General features: G+C 42.6%; 2 protein-coding genes across 2 annotated transcripts; both read right to left on the bottom strand.

Annotated features, from left to right (window-relative positions):
- Positions 1 to 308: 308 nt before the first annotated feature.
- FAM180B (family with sequence similarity 180 member B) lies at positions 309 to 10790 on the bottom strand. Its single transcript, XM_082227015.1, has 4 exons — positions 10224 to 10790; positions 5348 to 5415; positions 1410 to 3029; positions 309 to 1165 (listed from the first exon to the last, which is right to left on the bottom strand). Exons 1-3 carry the CDS (start codon positions 10309 to 10311, stop codon positions 2571 to 2573), a joined length of 615 nt encoding a protein of 204 aa, XP_082083141.1. The 5' UTR covers positions 10312 to 10790; the 3' UTR covers positions 309 to 1165; positions 1410 to 2570.
- A 3152-nt stretch (positions 10791 to 13942) lies between these two features.
- NDUFS3 (NADH:ubiquinone oxidoreductase core subunit S3) lies at positions 13943 to 21000 on the bottom strand. The gene is made up of 7 exons (XM_082226834.1): positions 20846 to 21000; positions 19018 to 19080; positions 18409 to 18506; positions 17989 to 18138; positions 16662 to 16787; positions 15166 to 15285; positions 13943 to 14216 (listed from the first exon to the last, which is right to left on the bottom strand). The coding sequence occupies exons 1-7, from the start codon at positions 20886 to 20888 to the stop codon at positions 14049 to 14051; spliced, it is 768 nt and encodes a 255-aa protein (XP_082082960.1). The 5' UTR covers positions 20889 to 21000; the 3' UTR covers positions 13943 to 14048.
- Positions 21001 to 21047: the final 47 nt, after the last annotated feature.

Here is a 21047-nt window from a genome sequence, read left to right on the forward strand (position 1 = left end):
GATTAGATATAGCTACCTCCATCACCAGTTCATGGAACATGGTAGTATGTTTTGAAGCTGCTAATTATTAAAGAATGTGAGGCAGATTGGTTACAAAGAGAGGTATCAATTAACTAACAGGCAATTGTTAATTTACATAAATTTTAATATTGCCAAAAACTCAATATTGAAGGAAGTGTGAGTTAATAAGCATTAACTACTTCCATAAAAAAACTGGAACCAACATAACCTTAAACCCAATAACACGTCTGCCCTTAGTTGGCCCCTGCAATTAAAAATGCCCCCCTCTAATTAATCAACTAAATAGGGTAAATCCAATGGTATTTATTCACTAGCAGAATACAGATGGTGGAAACGATTCCCCTTTCCCCTCTGTGCACCCCATAATCTGCTCTAGATGGTTGGGGCATTGTCCAGAGCAAGAATGGGAGGGAACACAGAAGACTGCATGAGAGACAGGAGAAGGGTGAAACTCCATCATGCATGATGTGGAATGTCACCCACTTAACACTTCTGGCCTCTGTGTGTGCACAGCTGTGTTGTTAACAATGTATTATTGGCTATTGCATATATTGATGACCACAGTTGGTGCCTTCAACAGATAGGTTAGGTGCCTGAAGAGCAACTCAGTTGTCTCCATATTAATAAGCTTTGGAGCTGCAAATGGTTAAATTCTGTTATTGAAGCCAGACATACGTCCACTGGGCAAAGCTATGCGGCTGCCTAGAGCCACTTTAACAGCAAATGAATGGTACCCAAACCCACTGAGTTCTGTTCTGTGGTATAAGTTTTTCTGCTGTTTTAAAAGCATTGTTTCCATGTTTGGGTCTGGGGCATCTATTCCCTGTATGCTTGGCCCTGGCATGCTGCATTTTGACCAATACAACTGGTGTAGGATTGGGATATTCCGGCACAGACACCTGCTGAAGCCCACTTCTGCATACAGGCAATGATTGATTAAGTTAAAAAGCCAAGGGCAACACTAAAGCTATTTCTTGGCTAAGACAATGCTGTCACAAGTATATATATTCACATTTTAAAAGGTAGCATAGCCCTTAAAAGTTTATATCAGGTCCCAACCAGAACATATGCAACACTCTAGTCTTATTTGCTTACAAACTCTGTTAACTAATCCCATACAGACAGCTCCCTAAACGGCACATTCCTTAATACAGTGGTACCTCAGGTTACATACGCTTCAGGTTACATACGCTTCAGGTTACATACTCCGCTAACCCAGAAATAGTGCTTCAGGTTAAGAACTTTGCTTCAGGTTGAAAACAGAAATCATGCTCTGGCGGTGCAGCAGCAGCAGGAGGCCCCATTAGCTAAAGTGGTGCTTCAGGTTAAGAACAGTCTCAGGTTAAGAACAGACCTCCGGAACGAATTAAGTACTTAACCTGAGATACCACTGTACATTCAAAATTAAATTTCCACAAGTGTTTGATACCACAATTCAGTTATGGCTTCCCCAGTGCACTGTTTATCACACAAAGCATATTTGATTCATATATTGAGCCAATCAAGCTTGCTTGCTTATGGTACATTCAGTGGTTAAAGTTGCAGGTCGTGGAACAGACTTACTAAATTTGCTAACTGCTTCCTTCAAATGGTCTGGATGCAGGGACATAGCAAGGGGGATGCGGTAGGTGCGGTCCGCCCTGGGTGTCCCCACTGAGGGGGGTGACAAAATGGTGGGCGACACTCACCACGGGGCCTGCAGTGCACCTGAGCCATGCGTCTCTTCTGGGAGTGACGCGGTGGCTTGAGCGCCCGCAGGCCCCACGCTGCCCCAAACAGTCCGCCCATTGCCTCCCCCTCAGCTGTAGGGTGACTGAGTGGGAGGAGGCAGGCAGACTCCTTGGAGGCCCCGCGGTGCCCCCATGAGCGGCTGGCCCCGCCCCTGGGCACAGGGCACGCGCGCCACCTCAGGTGCCCAATCGGCTTGCTCAACTGTTGTCTGGATGCCAAACCTAGTAGAACTAAACTAACCCTTTTCTGACATAGTGGCTTTTAGGGCAAATTGTACACTGTACCTGAAGACTTTTATGTTCTACAAGAAGAAACACTAAGCTGGAAGGACTGCCCCATTGGGCATTCAGTCTCATCACTTTCTTTCTGACATAAAGCCTCCTGAACTGATGCTTGTCCATAATTTCGTAAAAGCTCCCTTCTAAGAAGATACATGTTCTTTTGGTAAACAGTTCTTACAATTTGTAAGAGTTCCCTAGTGTTTAACATGGATCTGGTTTCTTGTAATTTTCGCTACACACAAAATTGCATTGTAACACATAAAAATGCCAAGAGCAGGGACATGTAACTCCATGTTCCTCAGTAACCCAATTCCAATCAACAGCAAAGTGCTGTCTGAACTGCATGTCCTATAGAGAGCGCAGGGCAGAGGCCTTGAACAACATGCTAATCATAGAAATCCAGTGAAAAGCTAAGCAGCAGCTACACCAGAGATAAGAAAACAGGAAGGGTGACACTTCTGTGCACATTGCTGGAGAATGAACCTAAAAATATATATTTGCATATTAATTTGGCTTAGAGGGACCAAGATTTCCCCTTTATGGATGAGAGGCTCTTTGGGTCCTGGCTAGGCTAGACCGGTAGAATTTCTTCAGTGCAGAAATATAGACAGGCATTTCCTGCCAAGGCCTAGAGGCCAGAAGCTGAACAGAATCCATAGATTCCTTCGAACAGAATCGTTTGCAGAGATCACGGAGTATTTCAATAACCAGCTGAGAGAAAAGGTTGATCCAGAGGTTTTTCTCCAGGCCTTGAATGGAGCGAATTTGGTAAGCACAGTAGACAGTGGTAAAGATGAGCTTCTTGAATTCCAGTGGAGTTATAGGGGTGTCAGACTGTGAGAGGAAGTCCAGGTACTCTTCAATCCCGTCTGGGTTTTTTGGAATCTCATGCTGAAAGACCCGGAGTAATCGCTTGGTGGGACGCAGAGAGGCAAACTCCTCATCCTCAATCCTGATTGTCTCATTGGCCATAATTTCAATTCCTCTCCAAAGTAACTGAAAGAAAAAGAATAGAATTGTGAGGATCAGCAGACAGTTTTTTCTCTGTGGTAAGAAGAGATCATGCTCGAGAATTAATTTTTGCTCAAGGCAGAGTGGCTAATGGCCAGGAGGATAAAATTTGTCTTCTGTTGTTGCATGTGACTTGGCTTGCTTACTTGCTTGCGTATTCTGGGTTGTGTTATTAAACTAATTCCTGACACCATTCAAATGGCTTGTTGTGGACTCTTCTCTATTCACAGCATCTACAATCCAGCTTAGATTGGCTCATGAGAAATAACTGGTGATAAAAAGGACTCTTGGCAGTCCTAGCTTTGGGCCAATGCAGGGATGGGGAACCAATATCCAGATGATGTTGAGCTATAGTTCCCGTCATCCCTAACCGTTGACCATTGGGTAGTGAAGTCCAACAACATCTGGAGGGTCACAAATTTCCATAGCTGTCAACGTTTCCCTTTTTTAAACGGAAATTCCCTTATTTCGAATAGGATTCGAAAAACAAGAAAAGGGAAAAGTTGACAGCTATGCAAATTTCCCGTGCCTAGAGCTAGATTAATTTTATCTCCATTCTAGCCCTGTGACTCCTTATCCAAAGTTTCCTTTGCAACATAGCCTGTACCCATCTACAGGCATGTTGTCAAACTTGGGTGTCTTTTAGACTGCTAGGCATGGCAGATGGAGTGAGGGATCATCAAGAGAATATTGTTCACAACGGCAGGATTGTGGAACTATCCAATACCACATCATTTCTGCTCCTAGAGGAGATTTGTTTCCTGCATTCCTGATTCTAGCTCTTCAACACAAATAAGGGCAGGAAATTCTGATACAGGCTAAGCAAAGCTCACGGACATTAAGTGAAGATTACTGCTCAGATACCCATCTGCATCTGGCTGCTTGAGACCTCAAAATGAATTGTGCTCCAATATAATAAACAGAGTTCATCACTGATATCACCACTGTTTTGGTGGCAATGGTGTGTGTGTATTTAAGATTATTTTTTAAAAAGGAAGGGTGTGGAAGGTTCACACATACAGAGGGAGAATAAATATTAAGCATGGGTTCCCTGTTGAAGGTTAACAGTGGGTTCCAATTCTGAAGGATGAAGACCATCACCTTAAGAAATACTGCTGTTAAAGAAAGTGGTGAAACAGCAAATGTTGGTAGCCCAGTACTGAATGTGTTCTCTTGTCACTCAACTGGGCTGTTGCACAATCAAGAGTTCAGAATCTTTCCATATCTCCTTCCTATAGCCCAGCCAGCTAGCTCAGTCTAATGAGCAGAAGTAGCCCAAGACTGCCATCTTCTGGACCATAGCTTACATAAACAGAAAACAGTGTTTCTCGGGAGTTCCATTTCTCCTCACTGAAGCTTCAACCGGTGCCTTAGCTGAAGTAAAAGAGAACCTGAAATCCTTAGTAATATGGAGCTGCTGTAAAAAAAGGGGGGCATTGTGGAGTATAATGATCTCTGTCGAAACTGAAGAGCCAAGAGAAAACAAATCGGAGCACTAATGTTATTGAGGGCCATTGCTACCATACCCTATACAAAAATTTTGAAATTTGCCTCAAGCATTGGTAACAGTAACCAATTGCTGTGGTAGAGAATCTGCTGGCAGAAGGTCCCAGATTTAATCTCTGGCATCTCCAAGTAGAGCTCGGAATGTCCCCTGCATGAAACGCTTAATATAATAAATAATAATAATAATAATAATAATAATAATAATAATAATAATACTTTATTTATACCCTGCCCATCTGACTGGGTTTCCCTAGTCACTCTCAAAAGCTGCTGCCAACTCAATACAGTGGTACCTCGAGTTACATACGCTTCAGGTTACATACGCTTCGGGTTACAGACTCCGCTAACCCAGAAATAGTACGTCAGGTTAAGAACTTTGCTTCAGGATGAGAACAGAAATTGTGCGGTGGTGGCGCAGCAGCAGCACCAGGAGGCCCCATTAGCTAAAGTGGTGCTTCAGGTTAAGAACAGTTTCAGGTTAAGAACAGACCTCCGGAACGAATTAAGTACTTAACCCGAGGTACCACTGTATATGGTAGATTCCTAAGCTCCTAGATGCACAGTGACCATCTTCACACCTAACACAGCCACATTCCTCAGTACTAAAGAAGGGGCAGAAGTGTGTCCTTGTTCCTACACAATGACAATCACACTTCTCCTCCTGGCACCAACAAAATGAAAGGTTGGATAGCTGTAGGCCAAGAAGTTGTGGCTGTTGCAGTGATATCGGCAGGCCATGCCAAAGGTGAAGGAACCTCACATCCTTTTCTTTGTGGATTTGCTTTTGCCTAAATTACCTCTAGTATGATGCCAGCATTCTCAACCCCATTTGTATCTGGAGCATCCTGGAGGTCAATTTGTTCATCTGGAAAAACAATAGAGAAAATAGTATTTAAATCAACATCTCTTCACCTATCCTCCTTCCCATAAATGCCTGATTTTCTGAGATTTATTTTATTGTGTTCAATATTAACCTGAGGTAAAAATCTCAGTTATAACACTTATTATAAAATAATCTTTCTTATTATTTTAAAAAAATGTATACCACTTTTTATATGAAGATCAGAGGGAGGTTCACAATATAAAAATACAAAATAAAAACACAAAATACATAATAAAACAAAAACAAAACGAATAACCCACTTCCCAGAAACACATTTAAAAGGCCATAGAATGTTAATCAGCCAAACAGCTTGTGAAAGAGAAACGTTTTCACCTGGCACCTAAAGGTAAGTAATGAAGGTGCCAGGTGAGCCTGCGGAGAGAAGTCCATAAATGGGGAGCAATAATGATACAATCTGTTTTGTTCTCTCGGGTACACCAGTAAAGACAGATGCCAAATTTCTTCAATATAATGTGGCTTCATTTATTTAACAATCAGAGCATAGCTTTGATATTTACTTCATCATGGTCTTGTTCTCTCCTAGCTCCCTCATACACAACTCCAACAGACAGTCTGCCACTGGCTGAGGCTCCATCCTTGCATATAAACCTCCCAGAGGGTTTCCCCTTCAAAATGTTTCAGGCCTTTTAAAGCCGGTTGGACTAAGTCAGGGGTTGGGAACCTCAGGCCCTCCAGGCCTTTTCAGCTGGCCTGAGGGATTTCCTCTAGACAATGGCTCCTCTCCAGATCATGCTCCTCACTTATCCTACTTCTGCACCCTTCTGGGTTCTTTGTCTGACTGGAGTGCGTTGCTTGATCTGCAATAATGCCTCATTCTCATCAGGACGGAGAGACATGTGAGTAGGGACTCTGGTTTTTGCAAGGCTGGATTATGCTGTGTAAAGCCAAGCATTACATCCATTCTTCCACCCACTTCTGCCTCTGACTCCACCCCCCCCCCACTGACATGTGACCCCCCCCCACCTTGTGTGTGGAACAGGAAAGACTGCTTGGCTTAGAGATTTGGGGGAGTATTATTATTATTATTATTATTCTGGCCCGTGGAGGACCTTAAGGTCCACAAATGACAACATTTTGGAGGTCCCAGGTTGCAAGGTAGTTAGATTGCTCTCAACTAGGGCTGGGGCCTTTTCAGTACTGGCCCCAACTTGGTGGAACGCTCTGTCACAAGAGACTAGGGCCCTGCGGGACTTGACATCTTTCCGCAGGGCCTGCAAGACAGAGCTTTTCTGCCTGGCCTTTGGTTTGGACTCAGTCTGACCCTTATGTTTCCCTCCCCTTATGGTCTTGATTTATCAGCTACTTTAAAACGAGGCTGCATTTTAAATTGCATTTTAACCTGTATTTTAAATTGGGGTGTTTTTTTTCCTCTCTCTTTTTCTCCTTTTATGTTTTTATTGTGATTTTATTGGTGTTAGCTGCCCTGAGCCCAGCTCTGGCCGGGGAGGGCGGGGTATAAATAAAATTTATTATTATTATTAGGCATTTTCAGTGGGAGGTCTGTGCCCCAGTAGCCCCAGTGGACCAGCCTCCGCTGCATGCTGATAAAGTTAATAAAGTATACTGCAATGATCACAGTAAAACGTAGAACTACTGTATTTTGTTCAAAAGGATGAAATTTGCTGTAAGTGAGGTAGCCTGTTTAAAGGTCACGGAACTTCCTCCATTTCATGTTGTTGTATATTGTTTTAACTTAACATGCTAAGTTATACTGAAGTCTTATCTCGTTATTTTATGTATTCATACTTAGCTGGTTCTGCATTTAATATTTTTCTCTGTTTAGGCATTATTATATATTTATTTATATCCTGCATTTTCCCCTGGCAGGGACTCATGCGCTCCATTGTTACAACCCGTAGGCTAGACCAGAAGTGGGGGCCCCGTGGCCCTCCAGATGTTGGTGAAGTACAACTTCCATCAGCTGCAGCAAACATTGTGAGTGCTCAAGAATGATGGAGTTGCATTTCACCAATGACCGAAGGGCCACTAGTCCCCAAACCAAAAAGTTCAGCTGTTCCCAGATTTCTTTGCTAGGGACTGTGGGAGGCAGCACCAGGCCATATTTTGCAAGTGGAGTTGCATACAGAAGCCGGTCTGGAGTGCATTATACTGTGGAGTCCAAAACTAGGCAAGTATCTTGGAATGGCGTACCAAAGATGAAGAGGTTAAAACTGTGATAATACATTGGGCTAAAAATTGTGGATATAATATTCAATTAGAATCATGGGAAAGGTTATGGAAGGAAGGTATTAATTTTACTGCATGCAGCGCACTTAAAGAAAATGTTATGAAAATGATGTATAGATGGTATTTAACACCAGCTAAACTTGCCAAAATGTATAAGACAAGAACTAATGAGTGCTGGATATGTAAGGAAAAGGAAGGTGTATTTTAGCACATGTGGTGGACTTGTAAAGAGGTAAAGGCTTTCTCGGAAATGATATATACCGTAATGAGTTAAAGAAATTGTTTAAAAATACTTTTGTTAAAAAACCAGAAGCCTTTTTATTGGGTTTAGTGAGTGAAGAGATACTAAGGGAAGATAAAAGACTATTTATGTATGCAACGAAGTACCAACAAAAGAAGAGTGGCAGTTGAAGATGATGGACTTTGCAGAACTCTGACAAGAAAAAATACTGACAGAAGCTGACAGGAAAAATTGAAAACCAACAAGATCAAGTGTTTCAAAAGGACTGGAGTAAATTTATACGATATCTGAAAGATTATTGTAAGCAACTAACATCACTAGCAGGGTTGTTTGAAGTCTTGTAATGAGAAACTTTCTACCTTTCCATATTTATTTAAATTTTGAGTTATTTTGTAACGTGTGTAATTAGAATCGGAAAACATACAAAATGCAATGATATAAAGGTTAATTCTGAAAGCCATGAGGTGGGAGGGAAGGAGGTTGACAGGCTCTAAAAAGCCAGGGACGTAAAGTGGAGTATAATAATATATATACCGTATTTTTTGCACCATAACACTCACTTTTTTCCTCCTAGAAAGTAAGGGGAAATGTCTGTGCGTGTTATGGAGGGAATGCCTACGGGTGGCATGCCTACGGATTTTCCTCCTCTAAAAACTATGTGTGTGTTATGGTCGGGTGTGTGTTATAGAGCGAAAAATACGGTAAACTAGGCAAGTACCCTTGGGAATAAGGCACAGGGAGGCTCAGTGTATTGTCGGAATGAAAAAGCTAGTGGGAACTCCTGATCTACAATATTTTCATTTTTGGCACAGATGTAAAAAGTTAAGGTTCTCAACTCACAGAGGCAAGATAAGAACTAAAATAGAGGTTAGGCTTGCTCTAGAAATGTATTTTCTGAATTTCATCATTGGGATTATTAGATTAAGCTAAGGAGGTGCCTGCAAGAAATATAACCTCTGCTGTTTCTGTAACTTTCCTTATTGCAGACAGCTTCCAGCTTTCCCTTCTAGAGTAATTCTCCCCAGAGTCATGGAGAAAAACTCACAGAAGTTGCTTGGAGAATGAGGCTGTGCACTTTTGCTTAGAAAAGATGATGCCTCTAGCCAGGTTGCAGTCTCCTGATCAAAGCCATCTGTCTTCAATTTTGAATTAAAGCTCAGATTGCAGCTGCATTTCACTTCTCCATAATACATAATTCAGGAAGTCTTTTGAGACTGACAGGCAGGAACAGAAATATTCCATTAAAATAACACTAATGGTGAAGGTAGTATAGTTCTCAACATCTGTTTTGTTGAGTTCACCCAAGTGACTTCCAAGCCTTTAAAAAGAAAAAAGGTTCTGTTGGCAGTGGCAGGCATCCTATGCCTTCAGTAAATGATATGAAAAGCCCTATTTTGTGCTACCTTTAAAAATATTGCTTTTCTCCTGGCCATTGCCACCCGAGGTGTATGTTTTTGGGACCTATCCAATTATTGTGAATGTGGTTTGTTTTAGACGGCTGTATTTTAAATTGTTGTAACTTAACCTTTAACATTTAACTTAATCCTTGTGGTGAAGTATAATAAATTAATAATAATAATAATAACTCTGACACTTTTTTTTAAGGCACAAGAGTTGCTTTCCTAACCAGGACCTGGCAACTTCACATTTGATTACCTTACCAATGCAATCATATCACTACGGTAAATTCAAACTCTTGCTTCTGAGAGTGAGGTATCAAGAAAACGGCTACGGAAATTCAGTATATAAATAGACCAGTCAGAAACTAGCCCTCTCTGGAATTGTTAGTCCAAAACCATTTGCCATTTTGTGAATGCAACAGTGCGAGCAGCAATTGGAAGCAGAATACAGCAACAGAGTAAACCACTGCAGAAATAATAATAAAGTCAAGATTTTCCCCACAAAGCACCTGCCTCATAGCTGCCACCTATGTTTGAAGGCTGCTGGAAAATTCCCAGATGATGTTAACATGCTATTAATTCCAAGAGAGAAGAGCTGCATGAGTGTCCCATACAAACGGATGCTTGTTTCAGAGATTAAACAGAGGAAGAGTCGTTGATACGTATAGCATTCCTTAGAAAGTATGTGAAAGGGGTGTGTGAAAACTCAGTAGAAAGTATCTGTGTCTGCACTCTAGCAAGATCCTGACTTATTTTCTTTGGCACAGTAGCAATCCTTTCTTGAGTTTTATCAGATAACCTTAGTCCTGAAAAAAGCCCATGAAAAACCCTCCACTGGCACTCATGCACAAAATATCCCGAACGGTTGCATTGATAATAACAGAAATATCTTGGCTGCCCACTGCAGAGCAGCCTTCTCCCGTTGTGGGTGAGCTTCCTACCTGTCTGTCTCCGGGATCCAGCAAACACACAGAGCATCAGAGCTGCCCACAGGCAGGTTCCAAAGTGCAGCTGCAACACCTGGGCCATGTCAGGAAGAGTCCTTACCCCTTTCTGCAGATAAAACACTTTGGGTGAACCTGAAGTTATTTACTGCTCTGTAGTTTCTTTCTCCTCTCTTTACAGTCCAAGAAGTTGCTGCTGAGACAGCTGGCCTTTCTCCAATTCCAGCCCAGGGCAGGGCTTCCAGTTCAATTCCCAGTTCCTAACAGTTAGTTTCCATCATAATGCAAAAGAAAAAGAAAAAAACTTTGAAGGCTCAGGCTCCAGATTCTCCAAATGCTCTGCCAATGCAAGCCCCATTTATTTCCACTTGGAGCATCGGGCTGTTCCTTATTTGGTTTTTGGCTCACCAGGTTAAGACTTTTATGATTCTACCCCTTCCCCCAACCAGCTGCGAGCTTTTAAGAAAAGAAAGAACATGCTCTTAATAACCAAGGATTTATACTGACAATTTGAAACGTGCATGGCCATAAACTACTCCTCCTTAGAAAGGCCCATTGATACTGCCTGAAGGACAGTGGAAGTGCAGCTTGTTTCATTTTGCTTCAAGTCATTCTTTTCCCCCTCAAAGTTTGCTTTCCAGCACTGAAATCCAACAGAAATTCTGACATGCCACAGGAGGGTGGGGTTGGCAAATCTATGCCAGAAAGTATTCAGTAGAGAGGAAAGAAAGGTCATTTCTTCAACTCCGTTGCTCTTGGAGGAGAAAGAGGAGTACAGTGACCTGTCAGAAACCAACACACACCCAACCGTCTCCATCAGCCAGCTATCTCCACATGGGAGGACCAGTTTTAAGAAGTTTGATATTATCATCCGTTTCAGCCATTCATAAGAATTTTCCACAGCACTTTCCTACCCCCACCCCTGGATTTCAGGAAAAACAGGATTTATGACCTATAACCCTGCAAATCCACTATGGCACTCCAATTGTTGTTGGGACTACATTTCCCATCATCCCTGATCATTGGCTGTGTGGGCTGGGGCTGATGGGAGCTGGGCCAACAACCGGAGGGCCTCAGGTTCCCCATCCCCTGCTGTAGGATCTCTCTCTTTTAGCACCATCCCAATGTTTTAAAAGGGTTGCTGGATTCTATATATTTAAATAATTTCATGGAGCAGGGGACTGGTAAGAAACTTTCTGCACCTACCCAGTCCCCCCCCCCTTGTACCAATATCAGAAGCTTATCAGGTTTGACCCAATGCTGTGGTTCAGTTTGCACAACAGACGTTTGCATGTGCAATGGAATTCCCCCTTCCTCTCCCCTGCAGCCCCCTCGTGCACCCTCAACATGTATCCCAGAGGGATGTGGGTCCTTCCAAAGCAGATAGGGCAGCATTCAGACGAAGGAGAGGAAGGGTAGTGCCAGTGTGCAAATGGCAATCCACTTGCGCAGTGTTGAAATACAACCCAAATCCCATATTGATACACCAATATCTAGAGGGCCTTGATGTATTTCAAAGCTATAAAGACACCTGCAGTCAAAACAGTATTGTTGCCCACAGTCCTCTTCATTTTCATCTTTCCCAGCTACTGTATCATTTTCAGGTTTGGGGCCTCCACAGGCTGAATCTCTTCTTCCTCTCATTAGGAAGAGAGGCAACAAAAGTGCCACAGTATCTTAATGCTACCCTTCTTTCCAAAACAGGTCTAAGCACACACTAATCCATGGAGTTTGATTCATTGCATCTAAGCCAGTTTTCTGGAAATTTTACCAAATTGGGTACTCCCTAGAGGTGCGTGTGAGGAACCTCTAGAACATGTCTTGTTGACAAAGGATCGCTGAAACATCAAAAATGGCCCTGGACTTGTCATTTAAGTTCACTCCAGTAATTCTTGACAATCTGCAAAGTGTTGCAAAGGCACAAATCCATTGAAAGGAAAATGGCAAATGCTCCCCATTATCTAGAAAAGGGGAAGATGTTTGGGGAGATTCACCCACCCTACTCCCTCCAATGCAAAGTGGAAAGCACTCTGTAGCTGATTAGCTCCACATGTGCTGAACTCCAGCTGCTCAAATCTCTGCAGTGAGCTTTGGCACAACTTCTGTTGTCTCTCAGAAATCCCCCATACTGCTGCAACGGCAGCTTTTTTTAAACAAATGAAATTTAACTAGAACAAAAGCTTAAAACATCTGGATTCCAAACATTGTTCTGGGTTCAAACCCTCAAGAAAGGAAACTTTCCATATAATATATCTGAGGTCAAATTAAATCTATTGTTTGCAGCCCTCCACCCGCTCATCCTCCCCCTTCTCTTATATCACACCCGGTCCTCTATGTTACAGCCTATGCTCAGGGATGGGGAACCTGTGGCCTTCCTGATGTTTCTGGACCACAATTCCCATCATCCCTGACTATTAGCCATGTTGGCTGGGGAGAACTGGGGGTCCAACATCCAGAAGGCCACAGCCTCCCCATTCCTGTCCTGAAGAAGAGTTTGGATTTGATATCCCGCCTTTCACTCCCTTTAAGGAGTCTCAAAGCGGCTAACATTCTCCTTTCCCTTCCTCCCCCACAACAAACACTCTGTGAGGTGAGTGGGGCTGAGAGACTTCACAGAAGTGTGACTGGCCCAAGGTCACCCAGCAGCTGCATGTGGAGGAGCGGAGACGCGAACCCGGTTCCCCAGATAACGAGACTACCGCTCTTAACCACTACACCATACTGGCTCTCAACGATCTATGTCTTGCTCACCATCCTGAGCCCTGCAACGATCTATGTCTTGCTTCTGCAGAGTGTTTGGCTCACTTTTGGTGCTTAATGTTTATTCTCAGTAGAGGGGCAACCAGAAAACCACAACTCATATTGCTCCACATTTCAAAGAGCAGCCTCCTTTATGGCCACATTCATTATTGAGTAACAAAGCCATATGCTTGCGGTCACATTTACTGCAGCATATTGGGGTGGGGGTCACAAATGAATTGGCAGATAGAGACATTAATAAAATGTATCCAACTTCATGGCCTAGAGAATTTCTCAATAACCCGCAGACACTGCTGCCAGTGTCCTCCAACAGCAGCTGCGTGACCACAACTTGTTTGAAGACACACAAATAGGCCTAACAATCCAATAGACTTTGTGTGCAGAGTTCCATGGGACTTCCCCTTCCTCTCTGCTCCCCCATAGCCTCAAAATCGGCTTGAGGGTCTTTCTGGATATTTTGAGGGTGGGGGGGCACATGGGAGAGGAAGGGAAGTTCCACTGTGCACGTGGAAGTCTGCTGCACTAGCAGCTGAATGCGACCCGTTTTGCTTGTTTCAACAAAAAAAATCAGTTTTCCAGCTACACAGAGTATTCAATAATTCTTGAATGGAGCCTTTTACCAAAAGTGAAAAAGCAAGGCTGGAACTTTGGTGCCTGCAGTGTCTCTGGGCAACTGAGGGTCTGTGCTTGCAAACAGTTGATGGTCATAAAGCATGGGATCCTTCTTTCTTGAGGCTTTTGTTTCTTTCCTGAAGGGAAGCAGAGTCTACTGTTCTCATAGTGCTCTTTTAAAAAACAAAAAACACAACCTCCCCAGTTCTTTGTACTCTTCCCTGCTGCTCCTTTGTATACCTTGAACCCTGCTCCAATCTTCTGGATATTAATAACATCTTATGCATGTTTCACAGCCAGTCTGAAAGCTGCATTTCCCACACATATCAGCCAGACAAAAAACCTTATGTCAAGTTTTTTTATTGATATTTAATATATATAAATACTTAGATCAAACAGGAAGGTGGTGACACAAGGATATCTCTGGCTTCCTCTCCTTCTTTTCTGCTGCTATTTCTCATCTCCTTTCTTCTCTCCTGCCTCTATCTTGATGGTTTGCGGAGCCTCGCGATAGGCAGGGAAAGTCTCCCAGGGACTGTTCAGATCAAATTTGCGGAACTCCTGAGACAGCTCCACAGGCTCTGCCACCACTCGCTTCACCTCATCATCATACCTGACCTGAAGGAGGAGAAAAGGCATTAAGATGAGCGATGGTGATGGCAGTCAACTACAAAAACATACCTGCAATTTTAGAATTAAGCTTCCTCCTCATTTGTAGGTTGCTTAGTATAGACCAACAGTCAATTTTCCAGTTAGGCGATAAAAGCAGTTATTTCCAAATCTACAACTCCTATCATGCCTAGCTAACAGGACCAGTGGTAAGGGATGATGAGAGTTGTAGTCCCAAAACATCTGGAGGGCCGCGTTTGCCTATGCCTGTGCTAAAGCTTCTCAAGTGGTTTGTGAGCCCAAAAGTCATAAAGTGTAGGATTCTCAGGACATTATATTATGTAGCATCAAAGGCACTTAATCAAAGGCATGTCTCAAAGGGTGCTTAATACATGGACTTTTGGTCACAGGGCAGGAGACCAGGCAGGAAAGAGTTAACCCACCCACCCACCCCAATCAAAAGCATTGCCAGCAGAGTCAATGTCCCTTCTGAGGATGAAGTTCCTCCCACGTCCAGGACATGACTTCATCCATGCAAAATAGGAACTCATAAACCAAGGGTACAACATGCAACAGCAGAACCATTGCCCTAAGGAGACTAATGAACAAATATCAGAGAACATATCCACAAACAGGTGAGCTTCCTTTCCCTTTTCTTGAATTCTCTATTGCCTGTACGGCAGAGTAAGACTTCAATGTAACTCAGTTATAGGGTTTGATGTTTATTTAATATTACATTTATATCCCACCTTTCAGCCACAGAGCTCATACATGCTTCTCCCCTTCCCTATTATATCCTTCCCACAACCCTGTGAGAATTAGGCTGAGAGCTGCTGACTGGCCTACAGGACCTCCTTGAGCTTCGAACCATGCTCTAGTCCAACACTTGAACCACTATGCCATACTGGGCCTCTGGAAGGATTCTGCAGTTGAGTCTAGCTTTTCCAAATGCTCATACCTCCACATATCCAGAAAGAGGGAAGTCCTTCCGGAAGGGATGACCCTCAAACCCGTAGTCTGTGAGGATTCGCCTCAGATCAGGGTGGTTAGCAAAGAACACTCCATACATATCCCAAACCTATGAATATGGGAATCAAGTAAAGAAACAGCAAAGTATATCAATTTTGGTCATATATATATTCAAATTTTACATTACAAATTAAACATATTTTATTATACCATACATTTATTGACTTCCCTCCCCTTCCAAGGGTCATTTAACTTTCTCACAATTCCTCCATATATTGATATATCCATCTAATTCTATTTTCCTAACTTACATCACTTCAAATTATACTGTTGAATTTACTTTAATACTGTCAGCGTTTTCAATTGTTCACAATTATTTTCAATATACCCGACAAAAAATTTCAATTCCTCCTTGAATACCTGTTCTTTTTATTCTCTTATTCTACTTGTTAGACCCAGTAACTCTGAATATTCTAACATCTTAAGTTGCCAATCCTCCTTGCTGGGGACACCCCTCACTTTCCATTTTTGGGCTAGCAAGATCCAAGCCCCTGTAGTTGCATAATTAAATATTTTTTTCTGTCTCCTAGGAACCTCTGTCTGAATAATTCCTGACAAAAATGCCTGTCCCCCCCCCCCTGGAATGTTGTTTTGAACGTTTTTTTTATCTCATTATATATCATTTCCCAATATTCTTTTACATTTTTGCATGCCCACCACATATGAAATAAAGTTCCTTCTACTTCTTTATATTTCGAACACAAATCCAATTCTACATTATACATTTTAGCCAATTTACACAGAGTTAGATACCATCTATGGATCATTTTCATAGAGTTTTCTCTCAGTGTGTAGCATGCAGTAAACTTCAAATCATTCTTCCAAAGTTTCTCCCTGGCATCTCCTCAGATTATATATTTTTTTGCCTTTTACAAAGCATAGCAGTTTTGACCGATTTATATGAACATTTTTATTACCTCACAAATACAAAGCATCAGGCACTCATTGCTAGCTGGCTGAGACACCTCATAGGCAAGGCAGCAAGTGAGATTCAATTGTATAACTGCTGAAGATTTAAAAATACATCGATCACTTGCTTAAACTCTATTTTACATCATTTATATGCTGCTTGGATAAAACATCTAAGTGGTTTCAATTGTCCTGAAATGGCAACAAACACTCTCCAAATAATGCCAAACAGAAGTTATCCAGGACCTTAAGGCCTATAGAATTGAGACCATGTCATTGGGAAGGAGTGATCACTGATCAACACCTAAAGGGCCATTGAGCCAAAAGGGACAGAATGTGATGTTTGCAGAAAAGGAATGTGGACACAGAAAACTGCGAGCAGCACCAGGCCCTTTAGGGCAACATGGACCACAGGGACTGTGTTCAACTCAAATTAAACAGTGGGCTCCCTCTTCTTCCAAGAAAACATACCAGATCTGTCCCCTCTTCCCAAATGTCAACCACCTTGCAGCTTACCTCTCTTTCATACCAGTTTGCTGCTTGGTGCACTGGGACTGCTGATTCAATGGGTGTCAATTCGTCAGTATATGTTTTCACACGAATCCGGGAATTATAGGCTATGGATAAGAGATTATAGACAATCTAAAAGGAAAAGGTAAAAAACAGCATTGTCATGTATTAGTACACATTATCAGATTGTGACATCACAAAAAAGAATAACACGTATGATTATAGTACAGCCACATAAAAAAAGACACATGGACTTTTTTTTAAAAAAAGTTCCTTAATGTTGAAATGATTTCCAAAGCTAACAGTATATGCAACAAAAGGTCTTGTCTATACATGAAGAAATGGCTACTTCTTATAATGATCATATACAGTGGTTCCTCGGGTTAAGTACATAATTCGTTCCGGAGGTCCGTTCTTAACTTGAAACTGTTCTTAACCTGAAGCACCACTCCTGCTGCTGTGCCGCCGCACAATTTCTGTTCTCATCCTGAAGCAAAGTTCTTAACCCGAGGTACTATTTCTGGGTTAGCGGAGTCTGTAACCTGAAGGGTATGTAACCTGAAGCGTATGTAACCCGAGGTACCACTGTATCTCTGGTTTATTTCCAAGATATACAGATTTCTTAAGAGCCCATCTGTCAAAGTTTGCAGCACTGTGGCTGGAAGTACTACAAACCCACAACATAGATGAAATGTGATACAAATTTAAATACTTTTTGTTCAGTTGGATATTGTATTACACTGATGAAACACAATTTAAACTAATTTGAGCTAGAGAAGAATTTGAATTGCTATATTTAGGTCAATCTATGAAGACATTTATATATGTGTGAATATTTTAACATGGTCGAGGCAAAGAAAAAAGAAGTTATAACTCTGTTGGACTGTACAGAGCTGTCAGATGCTGTTACTAAGAGGGTCCCACAAGTAAAATTATAGCTTCCCTTCTGTCAAACTAATATATTTTCAGGTATATTTATAAATATCCACTTCTGGAAACAGGTGCTGCGGCTTCCCAAGACAATGCTTGATGACTAAGCAGGTCAATTAGCTGTTTAAGCAACAGAATTCTCTCCCAAAACAAATGTCACTAACATCACACTGTTAAGCACAACCACCATTTCTAGATCAGCGACTACATAGATCAACAGAACAAAAACTGAGAAAGTAACCCAGAAGTAATATACTAGTAGTCAGTGAGCATAAAGCCAAGGCACCAACATGGGGGGAAACTAGGATACTCTCACATTCTTGTTTAGCCATGTGAATTTTTTTGGAAGACTGCGTCTTCCTTAGAATCTTCTTTGTAGCATAGCTTGAAGAGCAGCTCCTACCTCAAAGCGGTTCTGTCGAGATGGAACATCGATTGCCGTCAGATCAGCTAAGTTTTTGAACTGGGCGTTGGTGTGATCTTTAAGAAAGGTCAAAACTGGAATGATCCCATCTGGATGAATTAAGATTTCTAGCTCGTTGAAACATGTCACCTGTTAAAATGAGAAATAGTAAAATTTTGTATGGATCAACTTCATCCAAATTCTAAGCACACATACCTAGATAGAAATCTCATTAAAACCAATGAAATGACTTCCAAATAGATGTGTTGAAAACTGTAAAGCAGTTCAGGCTGCAGAACAGCAGACCAAGGAACAATTGTATACCTTTCCAGCTCCTTGTAGCACTCATTAGCTTTCAGAAAAGGCTTAGTACTGCCTATTACAGTTTCAAGAGAGAATGATACAGTTGATGGAACCCACCTGGACTTGTTGAACATACTTGGGCAGAATTTCAGCCACATATTCTCCAAAAGCACACAGCTGCTTTTGTGTCACTTCATCCTTTGGTCTAACAGTAGCTGAAAAGAAAGTTTACGGTGGTGAATTCTAAAAAGAACAGCACCAGCTCATAGCCAAGCCAGCTCAATGTTATTCCAACTGCTATCACAGGGATGGGAGCAGTTCAACACTGGTCAATATGGTCAGATATACCTATTGTACCATTAACTTTTCTGCTGTGTGTGGGGTTCTTTTTTGGAGGGGAGTGGGCCAATCAGCACGATAGAAAACATAATTATTCAAACTCTACAGCAGATTAGTGCATGCCTGACAGATAATATAATGCCTAGTAAGTATTCAGTGTCCACGAAACTGATAGTATTGTCTCAGAAATCAGGGAGCCTCTATAAACATTAAGTTTACCAGGAACTTAAGAATGAATGAGATGAAGTCATTTGCACATGTCCTTTTTAACATCAAACTTCAACTGCTTACAATCAGGTGGTACATAGTTTTCACTTAACAAAACTGTACTTACTGTAATGCAAAATAAAGGATGAGTTGATCAAACACTAAGCAAGTCAGACTTACGTTGAGTCACAGCAGTATTCCCTTCAAACCGAGCTTGCAGTAGCATTGCAGATCGCCCAGAAACTATAAAGAGTGGGGAAAGTGTTAAATTGCCATTATTTACAGCCATAGCATCTACTGATCTCCACAAAGAAGTAGCTTCAAATATACCATAAAAATGTACAAATAATAAAAGCAAGATGGTACATTAATATACATTTCTGCAAGGAGCAATAAACATGGAATTAAAGGTATTTAACCAGACCAATTGTGAGTGGAATTGCAGTCAAGATAATCTAGTTTAGAATGGAGTGCTGAAACATAGCATCTACAGCACTGGTCTTCAACTGGTGGACTAATCTGAAGTATATTACAATAGGAGCACTACCATCATGCAAATATATAGTAAAAGGTTAAGAAATGGGTCCCCAAATGACTGTTTGGGTTAAAAGTGCTTGCTAGGACTGAAAAGATTGAAGTCTACTGTTCGGCTCAGCAGGAAACTGCTGACTAGGATACACAAACTCAGGGCCCAAAAGAATACTTGAAACATCTATATCAGGCCTGCTCCACATTTTACTAACACCTATACATAAAATCTTTTCATCTTTTGATTAAGGGTGGTATAAATATATAAGAAATAAATGGATATACCTTATTTTATTTTTATTTCTTATATTCTTATACCACCCTTAAGAATTATTTTTAAATGGTTTAAAAACCTATGTATAGATTTTATTGTGTGATGACAGCACGTGTGGATTTCATATAGATCCCTTCCATGCATTTTTTTTTAAGTGGAGCGCTAATTACTGGGAACTGTAAAGGTAAAGGTTAAGAAATGGGTACCCCTGCCCGAACGGGCCAGTCTTGACAGACTCTGGGGTTTGTGCGCCCATCTCACTCAAGAGGCCGGGGGCCAGCGCTGTCCGGAGACACTTCCGGGTCACGTGGCCAGCGTGACAAAGCTGCATCTGGCGAGCCGTTTACCTTCCCGCTGGTAAGCGGTACCTATTTATCTACTTGCACCCGGGGGTGCTTTCGAACTGCTAGGTTGGCAGGCGCTGGGACCGAGCAGCGGGAGCGCACCCCGCCACGGGGATTCGAACCGCCGACCTTTCGATCGGCAAGCCCTAGGCGCTGAGGCTTTTACCCACAGCGCCACCTGCGTCCCTACTGGGAACTGTAAGTGGTGTCAAATGCTTGCAGGGTTTCTATAGGCATTTGGCTGATCAGTGTGAGAACAGAATGCTGAACTATAGTTGGGGCTTTAGACTGATCCAGCAGGGTTCTCCTTACGCTTGTAGAAAACCAAGGACTGCACTGTGAACTCACACTGAGAACTGTTTTATAAAACAGGGATCAACTGCAGTTACCAGTGTCCCTCCAGATGCTGCTGAAAAGTTTAAAACCAAAAACCCAGCAAGGGACTGCCTCGGGCCAAGACTGGTATTGACCCGTGCGCTCGTTTTGTGGTTTGTCCATTTATTTGGCATAACCTAAACCAGGATTTCGAGGAGCAAAGTGTGCGGCGGCGGCGGAGACAGCAGGTGGCGGTGAATCGATGGACAGAACGCCAACTGTTTCGCATCGCTTTCTCCATCATGGCGCCCTCCAAAGCATTCTGGGAACTGTGGTTTCGTGAGAGAGCTGAGAACACCGCAGCAAAGCCCGGCCCCCTCCTGACGGAACTACAGCTCCCAGGATCCTTTAGGAAGGAGGGAGGAAAGGAGGCTATGCCCTCTGCAGACAAACACCCCAGCGTCCCCTCACCAGCAACGGCCACAGCCCCTCCAGGCGGGAAGCCCTCAGTCTCCTCCCAACAGACCCCGCCAAGTGGCAGGCTCACCTCTCAGGCCGGCCCGAGCCAGCCCCAGCGCGGCCGCTAACATCTTTGCCTGCTCAGGGTCCGCAGCCGGAGCCTCACAAGGACACCGAGCGAACTCGTAAGGCGCACGCGTGCCATCGAGCGCTCTCTCCTATTGGTCCGACGTAGCAGAAAGCGCTGCGTCCCGCTCGCGCAAGCTTCCACCACCGGAAAACCAATCCGC

Source organism: Podarcis vaucheri, assembly GCF_965113315.1.
Source record: "Podarcis vaucheri genome assembly, chromosome: 1".
NCBI classification, from domain to species: domain Eukaryota; kingdom Metazoa; phylum Chordata; class Lepidosauria; order Squamata; family Lacertidae; genus Podarcis; species Podarcis vaucheri.